Source organism: Podarcis gaigeae (genome assembly GCF_964106915.1).
Source record: "Podarcis gaigeae genome assembly, chromosome: 1".
Classification (NCBI taxonomy): Eukaryota; Metazoa; Chordata; class Lepidosauria; order Squamata; family Lacertidae; genus Podarcis; species Podarcis gaigeae.
Window position 1 is genome coordinate 133,454,946 of NC_139678.1, and position 18,929 is coordinate 133,473,874.

Genomic DNA, 18,929 nt, shown 5'->3' on the forward strand with positions numbered 1-18,929 from the left:
CCATCAGCCCCATCCAGTCTGGTCAATGGTCAAGGAAGATGGGAGCTAGAGTTCTCACCATCTGGAGGGCAACATGTTGTACATGTAAGGAAAGGTGAACCAAAGCAGATATTGAGCCATTTGGCTTTCCTTTCTTGACATGGCCTGCAGATTTCATTTTCAAGAAGCCAAGTCATACATGTGCTATTTACTCAAAGACAAGTCACATGTTGGCATGGTGGGGTTTTATGATTGTTTTTTATTTCAATTCTATTACTGAATTTGGATGATGTGCCCCAAGTATAATTTTCCAAGGTACTACACACCTGTGGTTTGTTTTGTGTTAAGAATTTATTATATGCTTTACAGTTTGCTTTGTGTTCAGATAAGAATGATTATTTGTTTGACAATATACTGTAGCCAAAACTAGTAGTATATCTGAATAACCAATAATAATAATAAAACCAAGTTCCATGGACTGGTATCCTAAGGGGTTAATGAAGATGGGACTGTACAGTGTGCCCCCCCTTCATGTTCTTCCTCCCAGCCAAAGCAAACCTGGCTGCTCTGCCAAAAAGAAATCAAATCAAATCTGGTGGTGCTTTAGCTGAATGCTATGTCTGTGTGAAAAACTGATTTTTTTCCAGGACTTTGTCCTTGAGGAGGATGCCAGCTTTGGCTTGCATTAAAAATACCTGGGTGGATGAGCTTGCAGGAGTAAAGCTCCCCCACCCAAGTTATTCTTTTACCATTAGCTCAGGTTGGATGGTCAAGTGCCGCTGTACCACAACACACTCTCCAGTTTTGTTTTGTTTTTTTTAAAAAATATTAAAGATTTCTTAGTTTACAAAAATGTGTACATTGTCTCTTTTTTCAAGTTGTGTTTTCTACAGATCAGTTTCATTTCTTGTGAGACATTAGTGTTAGGTTAGGAAGGAAATAGGGGGAAAGAGGGGATTGGTGAGTGGGGTGGGGTTGGGTGGCAATGCTTCTATTCTTCTACTTAGTGTATGTGTGGGGTTTTGTGTCAGCGTCACTCATGTGAGTTCTTACTATTTGCTTGTTGTATTTCCTTGGTGGTGAGAGAGGTTGGGGTGGCTTAGGTGTGGTTGGTTGTCTTTGGTTGTCTGTAGTGAGATTTGTTTTTGTGTGTGGGTTTTGGGGTCAGGTTAGCCAGATTGATTTATATACTGACAGCAGATTCTTTTTGTTGTCTTGTTGGGCTGTGTATGTGATAAACGGGAACCATACCAGGGTGAAGGCATCTTCTTCTATTTGTCCCCATGTCAGTTTCACTACTCATCATTTTTCATTTGAAAAATTAGGATGGTATTCCCTTTATTACTGCTATCTTACAACATCATACTACGGGGGAAAATATTTATTATGTAGAAAAACTAAACTTTACATTGTGCACCTGCCAAATCAGTATCAAAAACTAACAAGAACAGATATTTTTCAGTTGAATTGTTCGTGGAAACAGGAGCAGACTTAACCTCTATTAAATATAGTTTCAGGAGAATGATGCAAATGCTGCATTACTCCTAGAGGAGAGGATGTTATACTTCATAGGAACTATGGAAAGAAAAGAGAAACAACATTTGGTGCGTGATATAGCAGAGAGTGGGAATCGAGAACAATCCCCAAGAGCTTCTAGCAAAACAGCAGACAGCTTTGCAGCAAGTACTGGCAATCATCAGTCTTGGCAGCCTTATTTCTGTTGGCGGAAAACAAGGTCACTGAATGTCATAATCCTGTGGACTCTTGCAAGTTATGCTGGCATACTGGGCATGTAAGGTCATCATGCAGTGTGTTTGCAAGAATCCAATCTCTTGTGCTCTCAAACAGTCTCAGCAATGATGTCAGAATGGCTTTCCCTCCCTCTCCAGCTGCAGTCTTTTGGAAAGATGCTCACCAAGGACTGTCAAAGGGCTAGCTTTGAACAAAGGATCCGATATAGTCTTGTGAAACTGTGCTACTTCCTGCATCCTAGAAAAAAGGGAGAAAGTGCATCAGATGATAGGCTAGCATTACAATAGGCAAGTTAAAAGTACAGTTGTACCTTAGATCCCGAATGACTTGCGAGTCGAACGTTTTGGCTCCCAAATGCTGTGGTTTGCGAACATTCTTTGGAACCCAAACATCCGACGCGGCTTCTGATTGGCTGCAGGAGCCTCCTTCAGCCAATCTGAAGCTGCGACTTGGTTTCCGAATGTTTTGGACGTCAAACAGACTTCCGGAACAGATTCCATTCGACATCTGAGGTATCACTGTACTTGAGTGAAGTCACTCACTGTATTCAGGTGGGGCTAACCTAACCTGGCTCTGACTGAACTTCTAGCACACCCCAGGGAACAAAAAGGCATAAACTGGAGGGTGTCATCTAGGCACATCCGCTGTGTGAATTATGGGGTTCAGTGTAAGAGAGCTCACGAGGAAGAAGTCACGTGCAAACAGCAGGACTCCCAACATCTGAAGATACTCATATCCAAGTGTGTCTTCCTTATTCCTTGAACGACTCAAACTTATTCTATGGGAATAGCATAACATACCCACTACAGTCTGAGTTCAATTAGACAGAGCCCTTTCCTTGCAGCTGTGCAGAGCATAGAACCAGGAGTTCACAAATAGGACCTTTCATCCTATTCCTTTGAATGTGAATTACTTGATGAAAGACTGTAAACCAGGGCTTTGCTTCTAGGGTGGCTTGAGAAAAGTAACATAAAATCAGGAGTGTGTCATGTACAGTGGTACTTTGGTTTACAACCATAATCAGTTCCGGAGGTCCATTTGTAAACCAAAATAGGTTGTAACCCAAGGCGCTCTTTTGCCAATGGGACCTCCAAAAAAAATTTGTTCGTAATAAAAAAGGGGGGGAAGGGGGGTTGTAATCCAAAAAAAGTTTGCAAACCAGGACATGCACTTCTGGGTTTGACATGTTTGTAATCTAAAATGTATGCAAACCACACTGTTTGCAAACCAAGGTACCACTGTATCTGGCAATAGAATTATTCACAGAGAGAAGTAAGAGCAAAAGTGTAGCAATAAATTTAAAGAATTGCCCAAAATGTGCATTTGTTAATTTATAGGGAAATGAAGATGGTCTTGGATAGGGTCTTATCAGCTCTGGGCTCTGCAGTGCTTAACTGCCTTATAAGCCAAGAAAAGCTTAACGTTTTAAACTTTAAAGGGGGGGGGGAGAGCGAGAGGAAATATGGGGCCCTCTGAGCTACCGGTATGTCTCTGAGCAGAAGAGCTCTCCGGATTTATTTGAAACACAATCCTACCTCCAGTGCTCTCATTATAATATCTCGCTTGAATTTGCAAGAATCCAAGTTATATTAGCCAGGCACAATGGAGTTTAGGCTGGCGTACAGGTGCTACAAGTGTTTATGCAAACAACACTACTGGGCAGCTCTACTGAAGCTAAGGGCAGTTCTGTAATTCTGCAAGCCTCTCAAGGAGTATATGTGCTATCCAGTAGGGGTGTGCACTGAATTCAGACAAATCCTGAATCCAAGATGAAGTGTGGCGCCTCAAAAAGGTTTGGGGCTTGTTGGAGGTGAAGTAGGATCTGGTACCCTTGAAGCACTTTGTGGGGCTTGGCAATTCAGATGTCAAAAAGCGACTGCAGACAAGCATATGCTAAAAGCAGAACTAAGCTTATCATCTAAGGAAAACGCCAGGGTGGAATGCTGAGGGAAGGAAGAAGAAACACCCGCACTGGGAGAGTTACGTGAGAGATCGTTGTGACTAACAGGGCAAAGTTGTCATCAGAGGAACTGATTTTACCTCGAAAGCCCCCTTGCCTCCACAAAAAATGGTGGGCATATTTCACGGCAGTTTGCCAGTTTTCTTATCCGGTGATAAGTTAAGCTCTCTTATGTATGCAATTTTCAGAACATTTGTTCACAAAACATCAAGGGAGAACATGATTCCTTTTTTACTCATTCCAAAGAACCAAATTGGGGTCTGAACCAACTTTTGTTGTTGGTACATACCCCTACTGATGCCCTGGCCTTTGGCTAGTGCAATCAAAGTTTATGAACACAGCCCTCGTCTCTGGGACCTGGACTGCCTTGTCTTTTTCAGTTAACATTTTAGCCTTTATTCCTCTTGCATGCATAACATTATCATTTCCCAAATTAGCTGCTTTGGATAAACAGGATGGTGTTGCGTCGGTGAGTACAATCATTTTCCTGACCTGTCGACTTTTCTCTGGCACAAACAGAACTAAGGTTACAGAACTCTGCCAGAAGAGGGAGGGGGGAGAAGAGAACAGGATATTGGCGCTGCCTTGGCTAAATTCTTAGGAAGTGCCCACCCCTATCCCCTGCAATCAGTGAACAAAAATACCCAAGAGGAACAAGGCAAATTGCCAAATTTTGCATTAGCAAAGCCCACTTATGCAGCAGAGCCCTTGGCCCCCGGCAAGTGAGTCATCAGATCAGTGAGACACAGAATGAGAACTTCCCAAGGACAAATGGACTTGCCCAAACCTCTTGCTTCTGCAAAAGCACAGCAGGAGGGACTCACTCAGTCCGATGTCTAAAGGCATGGAAGGTTCTGAAGAAGCAGATGACATCCCAAAACCCAGCAAGAGACCATGGTCTCTCTTCAGCTGCGGTTTTCAAAAGGGGAGCTATGATTTAGAGGCCCCGATCATCAGCAGAGAAGTTTAGGGGAAGCAATATGAAATTGCTTCTGTAATGAAGTGCCCTCTGTGGGATTTAATTTTCACTTGCCTTGGATGGGGGATGTGCCTATCTGGAGAAAGAAAGGGGGGGAGAGTGAGAGCAACCCCACACATTTCGCCATGCATTGAAGGCACCAACATGGGATGCTGGGATGGTTAGGTGGCAGCAGAGTTCCTCGGAAATTATGGGATGGTGTCCATGCTGCTACTTCAGAGTTTGTTTCTGCTGCTGGTTGCGCAGAGGAGCATGACTTCACGACACCACGGTGAAGAAGAGCCACATCACTGGCCCTTATTGCATCTTCCTTCTATTTTAAGGCAAGACAGGTTTTGACTTTGCTGCCCAGAAGGGCTTCTTGCGACTGTCCCACCATTACTCACAAGACTTGGCGTTTCTGGGTTGATTTCATCTGACAGAAGTTAGTCAGCAGCATCTTCTTTGCTGGGCTGAAGAAAACAAAAACTAAGTATTAATTGAGAACAGTATTGACACCAAAGACCTGCCAAAAACGTTGCCGTGTGCAGCACCTTCAGCTTGGGCTTCCAGCCACTCCAAGCCCCTTCCCTTCTCAAACCCCACTCCCTGCACTTACGTAGCATTCTGTGGCCCCAGAGACCTTTGAAGTTTTACAAAGAACTTTTTGTCCTTCTACAAACTCTGAATTTGCTATTTCTCTCTCATAAACTACAGCAGCTAACAAAGTAGATGTTAAATTATTACAGCAAAACATTTTGGCTTCTGCCAAGGCTGCAGCAGCACCCTTTGATTCATGTCAGAGCAACAGAAGCCAAAATGATTCGCCATGAGAATGTTGTGTCTTCTGCTTTGTTACTCACTGTTATAAATACATACTTTAGTGATTAACTGCATTCTTTCATGATCTAGCACAAACCTGTCAAAACTACTGTCTGATGATTTAAAAAATGTCTATATGAAAATAGTGCTGAGATGAAATCCTCCCCTGAGAACTTACAGCTCTAATATGTGGGAAAGAAAACTGGCATCTCTAAAATTGGGGGCACTGGAAGGAGGCTGCCATCGCCCCCCCCCCCCCCCGCCACGTATGCTCTGGGATGGCTCTGCAGCAAGAGCCTTCTGAGGAAGCCAGAACATCACCCAGGAGAAGACGGCCTACAATTGCTGAAGAGACAACAGAAAATCTGCAGGATGGGAGCCCCTTGCTCCAAACCTTCAAAGCAAATTGCACTGCTCTCGTTACTTCCAGAAACGTAAAACATCAGTTCCTAGTGAAGTAATCCCAGGTGAAAGATGTTATTCCCGAATAAGACTATATTAAGACCACTCTCTAAGCTTCTCATTACAGATTTGAATCCATGTATTATCAGACTTCAGGTTAACCCAAAGTTCTCTTTGAGATCAAATGCATGTGACCTGTAACTAACCCAAGAAATAAGACTTATTCCCATATACAGATGTCTGTGCCACTTGTGGAAACTTGCCTCAAGGCCCTGTGATGTGCTGCTGGGATGCCCGCCTCCTCCATTTTATTTATTCATCATGAAAGGCATCCTTGTTTCATTACATGTTGCAGACTTCATTCATTATAAATCAGAATAAAACCTCAATTGAATGCACTTATCCCCAGCAGGGGATCACATTTCTGGAGAATCTGATCTTCTATGACTAAAAGCTGACAAATCATTGGGAGTATAATTCCTCATTTATGCAATAACTGTAATCCTCTAAAAATTTGTGCTGATTAAATAGCACATGCAACAGATTCAGACTGTGAGCAACCAGAACAGCCCCTGCACAATGGAGGAAATGCAAAGGGGATTTACAACTGCAAAGTAAGGAGCAGCAATCACTTTCTAGACATTGAACTAACTAGTAGCTGCTTCTAAATAGAAGAATTAAATGTGGAATGTAGAACTTTTATTTGATCCTCTGGGCTTGGTTATGAACCTTAAACATCTCTCCCCACCCTTGCCCACATTAAAATGATTCTGACCATTTCATTCTGAAGTTCATTCCTTTTCATGACTGTTTAGCACAATCTTTTCTGGAGAGAAAACTGAATAGGGTTTGTGTCAATCTGAAAGGGGGGTGGGGAAGAGTCTCCATCCTTCGAAAAATAAAACCTGTAGTGTTCCTGTCATGCTTTCACCTAGAGTCACTTCCTTGGCGCCCCCCTCCCCCCGACTAGTGGGTGAGGGACACAGAGAGCATTCTCCGCACTCCCAGAGCAGGCGTGCCAAGACTTAAAGAACGGCATGCGCAGCTGAAGGCAGGCTGGTTAAAACTGCGCAAGTCAAGCTCCAAGAAAGGCCAAAAGCTTGAGAAATGTTTTTGCACCAGGTCTGCTTGGGTTGCCCAGTGCAAAAAGAGCTTTCCAGCTCCCCTGCCTTGCTTGGAGATTGACTGGCACAGTTTTAACCAGCCTGCCTTCAGCTGCACATGGCTGGAATAACACACGTCAAATGCACATTAGAGGAAGGATTGCTGCCGTTCTTTAAGTCCCCACCACAGGGGCGAGGACTCTCCGGCTGAGGGGTCAACATGGCTTTCCAGGCTTCTCTATCTCACCCTGGGGACTCTCCCAAGGCCAGATTGCCCCCTCAGTCCCACACCCTCTGGCCACTCCTGCCTGGGGGTTTCAGCTTCCTGGAATGTGTCTTTGAACTGCAACGGAAGCATTTCGCCTCCTGTGCTAAGCTGATGTTTTGCCTCTGGCCCCATCCCCACAGGCATGCAGCTCCTGAAAGGTTGACCAGCAGGGAATGTGGCTCTGAAGTTGAAAGAGGTCTCCTGCCCTGAGCCCATGTGGGGAGTGCTTAATGTGTTGGACTGTGACCCAAGGGACCAGGCTTTAAATCCCCTCTTGGCCAGGAACTCCCTGGGCGGCCTTAAGCCAGTTACTGTTGTGGGGAAGAAACATGTATGGCACTTTGAGATCCTTGGAGAAAACGGCAAGATTTAAATGCAATAAATAAAAATAAATTACAACACCCTGGATCTACTGGCTTAAAGCATCTGAGCTGTTTCGAAGTTAGCCAACCGTAACACAATTCCCAGAGGAAATCCAACACAAAGCAGACAAAAAAACAAGCAAACTTTTTTTGGTGTAAGTTGACATCTCAAAAATGAGTTATTTTAGGAAACCAGTTGCTAGGTTTTCTGAGAGACAGTCTTTGTTTATGCATTTATCAAACAATAACTTTGAAGACAAGGTGCTGCTACATGTTTGTCTGTATTATGTTGATATACATTTTTTCTTTTTTTCTCTTTCTTCTTTTTAAGTATTAACATATCATTTTTCTAATATTAACATTGTAATGAAAAGTATAACGAATAACCAAATGTAAGAACCTATCCTATTCAAAATAAGTTTTAATCAGGAAAGCAAATGAGAGGGGATATAAACAAAATAACTCAGACAGCTGTAAATTGTAAGTAACAATCTATTAGATTTGAAAGTATTCAGAAAATTGTTCCACTGGATATCAAGCTATCAAAAAACATAAGTGAATTCACTCAACCACTGAATAAGACTGAAAATGTCAATACTAAAATGCCTTATTCTGTGGTAAATCAAAGGAAGAAAGATTTTCCCATGCTAACAGTGCAGGGAAGTAGGACAGGGCAGTAGTCCTAAACATCTTTTCAAGCGGGGAAGTCCTGCTGAGCCCAGTGGGAAAGACTCCTCTATAGATATACACAGGATTGCTGGACAGAGTGTCTATTCAAGAGTCACAACAGCAAGAAAGCCACACAACTGAAGACTCCAGAAAGGCTAAATGCCTAAACCAAGTCTGACGACAATTTTAGAGCAGGGCTGAAGAACCCGTGTCATTCCAGATGTTCCCACCATCCCTGATCATTGAGCAAGCTCTCTAAGGCTGATGGAGCACAACACTAGGAAGGCAAAAGCCTCTCGCACAGCAGTTCTACAATAAAATCTGTTCTTAAGAAACATGCATCTGTGTTGAGAATTTAATTTTAGCCCCAATTTATGAAGTAAAAAGAATTAGGAACTGAGAGGTCAGTGGAACTCCTGTTCTGAGACAAGATCATGAGAAAGTGAACTTTTAATGAAAATCTTGTGTGGATGTAGAGCAACTTCATTGTACCCACTTGCAAATATTTTCTAAGCATCATGTTCACCTTCAGTGCTCAGTTATTGCAAATCTTGGTCTTCACATACTTATCATCATAACTAATTTTCTTTTCTCCTTTACCTTCAAAGGTTTCCATGGCTTCCTAGGGCAGTTAACGTGACTATTCAAATAAGAGAAGATTCTCAAATGATGCAAGAAATCAACCACAAGGACTTTCAGTGGCAGCTAGTAAAATCTGAAATGTAAGGTCTCCACCAGGATTTACTTTGCTATAGAGTCATACCTTCGTTTTCGAACGCCTTGGAACTCGTACGTTTTGGCTCCCAAATGCCACAAATCTGCAGCCAATCGGAAGCCATGCCTTGGTTTTTGAACAGTTTCGGGAGTCAAACAATCTCCCAGAACAGATTAAATTTGAGAACCAAGGTACCACTGTATATAATAGCCATATTTCTATAACCCTAATGAATATAAAAAATTAGATGGAAAATAACTTCATGCTTTTAGACCCCAATTTAACAAACAAGTGTTCCAATTTCAAAGTCTGTTTACCACCTCAGCTTACCTAAATTGTGTGTGCAGCACTTAACTTACGTTTTAGGGTGTCTGCAGAACTTGCTGACAGCTACCATGTCTGAGAGCTCAGGCAGAGCGTCCATCAGAGGATTCATATCTCCAACTACCGGGGTAGCTTTTCGCTTTGCTTCTGCTTTTTGTTGTTGTTTTGCTAGCTTGATATTTTCTATTTCTGAAAAAAACAGGGGCAGGAGGGAGAAACAATTGTTAAGCGAGTATCCAGGGGTCAGCAAACTTTTTCAGCAGGGGGCTGGTCCACTGTCCCTCAGACCTTGTGAGGGCCGGACTATATTTGGGGGTGGGGGGATGAACAAATTTCTATGCCCCACAAATAACCCAGAGATGCATTTTAAATAAAAGGACACATTCTACTCATGTAAAAACACCAGGCAGGCCCCACAAATAACCCAGAGATGCATTTTAAATAAAAGGACAGATTCTACTCATGTAAAAACACGTTGATTCCCGGACCGTCCGCGGGCCGGATTTAGAAGGCGATTGGGCTGGATCCAGCCCCTGGGCCTTAGTTTGCCTACCCATGGAGTATACTTTAAATTCTGTTAATTGAATCTTTAAAATGTCTTTACCACTTTTTAAAGTCTTATGTCTGAGAAGTCTGTTTCAAGTCCATTTTTATTAACTACAGGGTCCTGTCATAGTTCCATCATTCTTTCTTTAGGAAAAAATATTTTGCTTGACCCATGAGGGTAACTATCCATAGTGACTAATTACTAGCTGAAATATTATTTGGGGCAATAACATTATTTGTGTCACAATGCTAGAGTGAAACAGGAGAGGGAGGAATGCAGTGACCCAGCCTGGTCACTGGAAATATTCAGTCAGCCGGGGTTGGGGCTTACAGAACTGAACAAAAGGAGTCGCATGGCATCGGAGCACCAAAGGGAGCTTTCCAGGCTCACTCAGATGTAAGATCCGGTATAATTTACCTAAGTGCACAGCATAAAACCAGGAGTTAATGAACTTGACCCGTTCTGCTGTAACGAGAGAGGGAAGGGGATGGCTAAGCCACATATGCCCATTTTGAACCCACTATCACGTAGATTCAAAGAGGTCAGGGTGTCCCTCTGATCTCCTTAGTATGAATGGTTCAGCTCGAAAGTAAGGCAAGATTCTACGGATTCAGAAGTGATTCAGAAGATACAATCCTTTCACCGTGGTTAGATCTCTTCAGCTCTTCACTGGAATCTTTGGAGCTGGAATTTACAACATCCTTGTTTCTTTTGGCTGTCCTGTTAACGTTTGCCTTTTCAGATGCTTGTGGCAAATGTGGACGTGTATACTTCACCTCGGATGGCTCTCTTGCATGAAGAGCACATGCATTCTGATCACCAGTTCCCCTGTTTCTGGTCCAGTACAGTGGTGCCCTGCAAGACGAATGCCTCGCAAGACGAAAAACCCGCTAGACGAAAGGGTTTTCCGTTTTTCGAGGTGCTTCGCAAGACAAATTTCCCTATGGGCTTGCTTCGCAAGACGAAAACGTCTTGCGAGTCTTGCGATTTTTTCCGCTCCCCCCCTTTTTCTAAGCCGCTAATCGCCGCTAAGCCGCTAATAGCGCTAATCTGCTAATAGGGTTGCTTCGCAAGACGAAAAAACCGCAAGACGAAGAGACTCACGGAACGGATTCTTTTCGTCTTGCGAGGCACCACTGTACTATGAAGTTGCGGTACTTCAAAGCTTTCCAGAAATGAGGCTTAGATATACCTGATTCTGAATTCTTTTCTTATGAAATCTTTCTAAGGACAAAGACATTCTACCTGTGATTCTAGTGGCTGAAACTGCATCTTTTTTGGCTTTAGTTTGATATGATTTACCACTGCTTGGAATAGAATATAACCTGAATAATTTCTATTACGCCATTAGGCAGAATTTCAGTTCCCAGCTGGCAAACAAAAAAGGGGAGAGCAAAAGGCATCTACATCTCTTCAAAAAAGAAATCAGGCAGAAAGCAAATTAATCTCAAAATAAGTACATTTGCATGAAGTCAACTTTTGAAGATAACAAAAATATATTCAATAGTCAAGTGATTAAATCTTACAACAATTTTCTGTATAAGTGAAATTTATTGTATACTAGGAAAATTATCTGCTTTATAGACAAGTAACTGTTGAAGTAAAAACATATATCATTACCAAATGTGTAATTAAATTCCTTCAAGTGAACACCCTGTTATTATACAACAGGAAACATTATTCATGTGGGCCTAATAATGCAGTTTTCACATGTTTCTTTCCACACCTGTGAGAATATCCAATTTTTACTTTTCAATCAAATCTAAGGAGGTGTCATAGCCCTGGAGGCAGATTCACCTTCTTCAAGGGATGAAGGTTGGAGGCTCTGAATCAGAAAAAGAACTGCAAGCGAGGGCAGAAACACTTCTGCAATGGGAGCCAATGGGAGAGTTGGAGAGTTGGAAGCATCATCAAGTCCAACCCCCCTGCAATCAACTAAAGTATCTGTGACAAGAGAACTACATCTCAGAGGACCCTATTTCAGAAGCATCCACGTGACCAATTTCCCTGGCCCCATAGGATTAAGAGACCGCTGGGGTGGCCTGGGCCCCTGCAGGTGAAGAGGCGCCTTTCAGTAAAGGCAGAGCTTGCAACTGGAATACAGGTGCTGCTCTTATATAGGGATTGGCCTAAGTCTGGCTGCTGTGGAAGCAACTCCAGAGCTTTACCCTCTGTGAGTATTCAGCCTGAACCTTGCAAAAGACAGCCTCACCACAGAACAGAGGATTTTACCTTTCATTCTATAATTTTTTCCTGTGTCCTCATTTCCTCACCATGAACCCGAGGTATCCTCATGTATGACAAGGTTAAGGCTGAGATATCTTTGCGCCACAAAGAAGGAAAGTGGGGTAGAAAGGGGGGGTGCAATAAGCCCACTGGGAGAGAAACATGGGATTGACTAGTTCCATAATTCATTCCTGAGCTGAAGAAAGCAGAGGAAGAAGAATGCAAGCCCGAGGTCTATTCTTAATCTCATCCTGCAAGATCTGAACAAGTCTTCTATGAACTTATTTTAAATCCTCATGCAATAATTAGTCATGTGTAAACCAGGTTCTGACTAATTTTCGTTGTTGTTACTATTATTATTTAGATTTTCTTGTATTACAAAAGTACATACAGTGTCTCAGTTTTCTGTTCATTCAATCTTTTCTACAAATCAGTTTTATTCTATGTGAGGCCCAAATATTATAGGTGGATTAAGGTTGGGAAAGAAGAGAAGTTGGGAGGGAGAAGGCTGGGGTAGTAAACGTTCTTTTTTAATATTGTGTGTGTGTGTGTGTGTGTGTGTGTGTGTGTGTGTGCATGTGTGTCATGTGGGTGGGTTCTCTTTAGATTCATTTATTAGTTTTATTCCTATTAAGAATTCTGTAGATTCCTCTGAAGGCAAAGAGAGCAGTCTGATCCTAGAACTGGCAGCTGCTTTTCTCTATCAATGCTTACATGAATTCTCCTGTTCCTCAACATCACCACCCTTGGAAATTTAGCCACTAAAAGTGAAATGAGCATACAGTGACCCATAGAGAAAGGCTGTCCACAGCTCTATGAGCACATCTACTTTTCCCTTCTCACTTCCATGGGAAGTGACTTCAGAATTTGCAACCTTTGAGTTTATATGTAACTACTTCTCATGTAACATATAGTCATCTCTCTGGCTCCTAGTGCTTGTAAGTTTGGAAATGACATTCACTTTGGATTGTCTAACCCTGTTTTAAAAATATTGTACATGAGTTTTGATAATCTATTACTTGTTAGATAATTCAGCAAAGTTAGAAGAACTGTGAGTATTATGAGTGCCATCTGCTGAACTTATCAATTACTTGAGCAATCAGCCAACAGAGCTTCAGGGAGCATCTGAAACTGCTTCCGGTCAGGTGGATTCCCATAGAGATTTTCAGGTGCTTGCCTACTGCACAGAATATTCTTAGGTAAAAGTCTAAGCATTGAAGAGTTACCTGTCTTCTGTGAAAACAGGATTCATCAAAAAAAGACTTACTTTGCAACCACCTCTCCTTTCGCAGCTTCATTTTTTCTTTCTTAGGCAAAAGTACCTTTTCATCTTCACCTGAAAAATCAAACAGATGTAACAATAAGTGAATGGCATTCAAAAGAGTAAATCTGTCCTCACTATCCTTTATTATTGATAAAAGTGCCTAAAATATGCTAGCCACTGTACAGAAATCAAAAGCAGGCTCACAAAAACAAGACAGAAAATGGCAATTGGGAGGAAAAGGAGAAAACATGGCATTATAAAACCATCAAAACATTCCAAAGATCATGTTGAGGTGAGAAAATACGTAGGTGAACCATCTGTTCTCATTGTACACTTTAGGAGATAATATAGCTATAAACGCCAAACCTATAGGATCAATTACAACAGCAGACTTGCAATGTTAACAACCTTATTTAAACTTCAGAGAGAATAAAGAGGCTCCCCTTCTCAGCACTTGCTAATTTAGTATTTAATTTTTCTATGCATTTAGGCCCAAGTTCATCCAAAAGGTACACAAGGCAGTGCACTTATGTTTCTGCTATTTTAAACCCAGAGCCACTGTGTTGGGAATAAAAGGGATTTAGACCGGTAGGGCAGACCTGCCATCCCGTCCACTTTGGCTCACAAGGCAGATCCTGATAAAGATGTGGCCCATGAGCCAAAAAGGTCCGTCCCGTCTTCATCCCCAATGAGCCCAGCTCTGCAGCCTAGCTATGGAGAGCCAAATGGGACTGGCCTGCCTCCTGAAGGGTTAGGTTCTACAAGGTTCAAGAAAGGGTGTGGTGGTCCACAGGGAAAATATAAAGTCTACATGTTTCTTGATGTATCAGGGCAGAAGTTACCAAAAATTAACCTAGAAGGGTAACTTTATATCTAGTCTTTCAGACTGCAAGCTTCTTGAGGGCAGGCATCTGTCTCTTTTCGTAAAACTCTGCAAGATGTCATGCACTGATGGCATGATGGTACACATAGAATGTTCTGGGGGCGATCCTATGGCAAGAGCTTCTGAGATGAGCAATGCAGGATGCAATGGAGCTCCCTGAACTCTCTACTGGCCAGCGGTGTGTGGTCAGTGGATTAGAGGGACTAGGATAGTCCCCTGAATGTTCCCAGTAAATTGGAGTATTAAAGTCTGGCACCTCCTTCCCAAAGCCCTGGAAGCTTCTCCCGGAACAGAGGAGGAGGAAGGGAGGGTGGCATGATGCACAGGTACATGATGTTGGTGCCCCTCCCATCACCCTTCCAAGCTGGCACCTCTGGTCCTAACTGCTTCCCTAGGGAAACTTTCACCACAAAAGACTGTTTCTGACATTAAGTCCCTGGCTCAGCGTACGTATACTGACATAACTTGCTCATCCCGGCTGAAGCTGGCTGAGCCAGGGCAGGTTGAAGCCTCGCCAAAGGGGCACTCCAGTGGCGTGGGTGGGTGGGCAGAACCAGAGGTGAGGTCTTCAGCTGAGTCATGTGACCTAGAAACCCAGCACAGAACACTCTTCTGAAGGCTTGTTTTCCTCTGCCAAACTCAGGCAGAGCAGCAGCTCTGCTGCTGAAGAGAGTTTGGCTCTTGTCTAACCTTACTCCAGTTTAATTTACACCGGCTTGCTTTATGCCAGTTTCTTGTGCATGAGATTGCTCCCCCACTAACTGTTAAATTATCAGGGAGGAAAATATGAGAGTCCTATAGAGAGGTTTGAATGACACACATGACAACACATTTCTGCTTTGTAAGTTGCACATTGTGGTGTTAGGTCGGTCACAGTGAATGCTGCATGTAAAACCCATTTCAGTTAATATCTCATCACATTTCCTTAATGTTAAGAACATTAAAGAGGAGAATAAAGTTAAAACATAAAAAACATTTTCATCAGTTGAGGTGGGGAAAAAGAATAAAATTTATTTTGATATGCAAGGAGTTAAGAACGTGCTGCTCGTATTTTCTTAGCTAAAAAGTGGAAAACCCAAGAATTACCAATAGTAGAAGAATGGCAGATGAAGATGATGGATTTTTCGGAGCTAGCCGACCTAACCGGAAGAGTCCGCGACCAGAAGGAGGAGGAGTGTCAGGAAGAATGGAAGAAATTTAATGATTATTTAGTTAAATTTGTTAAGCTAAATTAACTGGAAATAGCTTGCAGGTACTTAATGGGCTTAGGATTTTATTTATGTTAAGTGATGAAGTAATATGTTTAATTCTATAAGGTGAAGATTTAAGAAGGTTAATGTTTAAGTTAAATTTCATAAAAATTGGGATTTGGAAAACCGTTAAAAGAACATGCAATGAAATTCAACTAAGGGGAAGTGAGGAAATCACTTAACAAAGTTAACAACTAATTTTCAATAAGGCTATGATCTATGTTTGTTTTGTTTGTTTGTCTTGTGTGTTTGTTTTTTATAATATTGTGAAAACCAATAAAAAAAAATTGGGGGAAAAAGAACGTGTAGTTTGTAACTGTTGGGCAAATGCTGAATGTTTAGTCAATCCAGGATTATTTTATGCAAAGCATCAATGAATACCCCAACATCAGCTAGCTGGGCAGCCAGACAAGGCCTATCCATAAGTAAGAGATGAGTTCTCTTTACTCAGGAGCACCCCATGTGGGCAGAGAAATAATTGTATTTAAAAGGGGAGAGCAAGGCTGGGTGCTAGGGAAGACAGATTGCGGCAATGCAACTGAACACCCCAATCCAGCGCAGGGAGAGGGTTCACACACTACCCCAGGGATAAGTAACCTCTGACTTTTGACTCCAGTTCCCATCAGCCCCATCTAGACTGGTCAATGGTTGGTCTGGAGGCTACAAGTTCCCTGCATTACCCTTTCCAAAACCTAAAAGAGAGAGGGAGACTGAGTGGGATCTCCTGATCCTTTATTCCCCCTGCCCCTGGTATTATTTCTGGATTCTCTGTTTCTCCCCCCCCCCCCCTTATATCTCTTTTTATAACAGCCAGCATGTGCACACAGAGGGCATTTGAGGATTGCTAAGGCTTACCCGTACTTTCAGTCGATATCTGTGAAAGAGCATTTTCATTAGCAGCATATTGATTTTCCAAGCTGTGCACCTCAGCTATAATCTGCCCCGTTGAATGCTTTAGCATAGATCCTAATCCAGCATAGCCAGATATTTGTGAAGGGCAAAGACAGCATGCTTCACAACAACTATGCAACAGAATAAAAACCACAGCCTGCTGCAACTAGGAGACTAGAAGTAGTTATGCTATTCAATATTTGCAAAAGAAACTAATTCGTTAAAAGAATAAAGCAGCCTTGTAAATAAACTCCCCAACGTTACAGCAATTTCTTTTTTTAAAAAAAAACAACCTGTTTTTTTCTCATTAGCTGGGCACTCCCCCCTGCTTTTCCAGGGCCTTTTATGTATCAAAAGCAGATAAATAAAAAAATAGTGTTCCCTTCCTCCTTTGCACATCCCACTGCCAATCCTGAGCTGGATTTGTGTGAAGACGACACTCCTGCTGCACATCCACCTCCTGGCAAAAGCACCGACTGCTTTCTCCCTCTGCCACCAGTCCACTGTTTTTCTATGCTAGATGCATAGGAGGTTCACCTGCAGCTCATCTAGCACTGAAATGCAGCAGGCTGGCAGCATTTCTTTCTTTCCTCCACTTCCAGCCCTCTTGATTTCTACACTGGAAGTGTAAGAGGGAGTTTTGCCCACTGCAGATTCAGCATCATAACACTCCATGTCTCCACCAGGAGCTGTCTTGGTTTCTGTGCTGGGCAAAGAGGAGGGGCTCACAACAGAGATGAAATGAAATGAGGTGCCACAGGAGGGCCCTTTCTATCCCTTGTCTGCTTGGATTCTGTGCTAGGCAGGGAGGAGACAACAGATCTTCTTCCACATCCAGCAAAGAAATGCTGCAGGCTGTCAGAAGAGAGGCTGAACGTGGCACCACTCTTCTGGCAGCTCATCCTCCTGGGTGAAGTCCTTAGTTGCTCATTTATGGTGACAAGTCAAGCAGTTAAAAACTAGACAAGTTAAAGGCTAGACAAGAGGTTCTGAAAAGGGATCCCTCCCCCCTCTAGCTCTATGCAAACCTTGCCAAATGTCAAGCCAAGCAGATACAGGGGTTCAAATGAAAAACATGCAATGCTTTTGGCACACCCACCCACACACACCCCTCTCTCACACAAAGTAGGTTCCAGTTTACAAAAAGCTCAAGCCACAACTACTTTTTAGCCTTACGATGGCACATGACTCTTTGCCAGGGGTCAGCAACCTTTTTCAGCCGTGGGCCAGTCCACAATCCCTCAGACCCTGTGGTGGGCCAGACTATTATTTTTTTTTGGGGGGGGGGATGACCGAATTCCTATGCCCCACAAATAATCCAGAGATGAATTTTAAATAAAAGCACATATTCTACTCATGTAAAAACACCAGGCAGGCCCCACAAATAATCCAGAGATGCATTTTAAATAAAAGGACACATTCTAGGTAAAGGTAAAGGGACCCCTGACTGTTAGGTCCAGTCGTGACTGACTCTGGGGTTGCGGCGCTCATCTCGCTTTATTGGCCGCATTCTACTCATGTAAAAACACGCTGATTCCAGGACCATCCGTGGGCCGGACTGAGAATACGATTGGGCTGGATCTGGCCCATGGGCCTTAGGCTGCCTGTGACAGAATGCTGTCTTGTACTGACAGAAACACTCAAGAAATTTAAGAACTGCTGTATTTTATTGCCATAATTCAGTCCCCAATTGTGCAAATCAGTCGGCCAGCAAACTTGTGGCCAACAACCATTTTGTACCAACAAACAAGGGATGCACACTTATTTATACAGTCATACCTCATGTTACGTTTGCTTCATGATACGTTTTTTCAGGCTGCGTCCGGAAAGGGTTACTTTCGGGTTTCACCGCTTACGCATGCGCAGACGCGCAAAATGATGTCACGTGCATGCGCAGAAGCGGTGAATCGCAACCAGTGCGTGCACAGACGTGCCGCTGCGGGTTGCATTCTGCTCATGCTGCAAACGGGCCCCCAGAACGGATCCTGTTCGCAACCAGAAATACCCCTGTACAAGACTATGCAGAAACTGCTGTAGATGCTTGTAATGAAAGTCTAGTGATAAAGTAGGGGCCTGAAAATACTTCTCTGTGTGGCAAGATTGCTTATTTCAATTCCAAGTTTTCTACTATTCTACGATAGCAGACCTAAGCTGGCACTGTGAATCAGTGTATCATCTGAGCAATTTAGCACCAGGCAAGTTTCTGAATGGCTTATATTTCTAGTTCTGTATCTCCAGACATTCAAGTATGATTGCTGACATGTGATTAGATATGTCAAAGTATGTGTGAGAGTGAAGGAACTGAATACATCTTCCTGCTAGCAAATGTTTGGTAGCAGTTGCTTAACTCTGCAGTCATAAAGCATAATTGCTCTGATTTACAAGGGGACATTCAGGCTTTCAAATTTTCATTTCCATGTTCAGGCACAATGGTAGAAACACCCCAAGAGAGAAAATAGGTACCATTTCTCTTCCACAGTCCTCCAGTCCTCCCAATCACCTTTTGAGGATCAGCAAAGCATCAGCACAGGCCAAAACACCCTACCAATTCAAG

The 18,929-nt window shown here is 42.8% G+C and overlaps 1 protein-coding gene across 2 annotated transcripts in view; it reads right to left on the reverse strand.

Annotated features, from left to right (window-relative positions):
* Window positions 1-311: 311 nt before the first annotated feature.
* The window catches only part of SLX9 (SLX9 ribosome biogenesis factor), a gene marked incomplete at its 5' end in the record, with an annotated part of 35,145 nt that continues 16,527 nt past the window's right edge, over window positions 312-18,929 (reverse strand). For both annotated transcript variants that reach the window (XM_083714918.1, XM_083714919.1), the window contains 4 exons: window positions 312-1,968; window positions 5,057-5,122; window positions 9,350-9,503; window positions 13,355-13,423. In XM_083714918.1, the coding sequence (XP_083571044.1) occupies window positions 1,842-1,968; window positions 5,057-5,122; window positions 9,350-9,503; window positions 13,355-13,423 (416 nt within the window). In that variant the 3' untranslated portion in view covers window positions 312-1,841. The remainder of the gene's footprint in view (window positions 1,969-5,056; window positions 5,123-9,349; window positions 9,504-13,354; window positions 13,424-18,929) is intronic.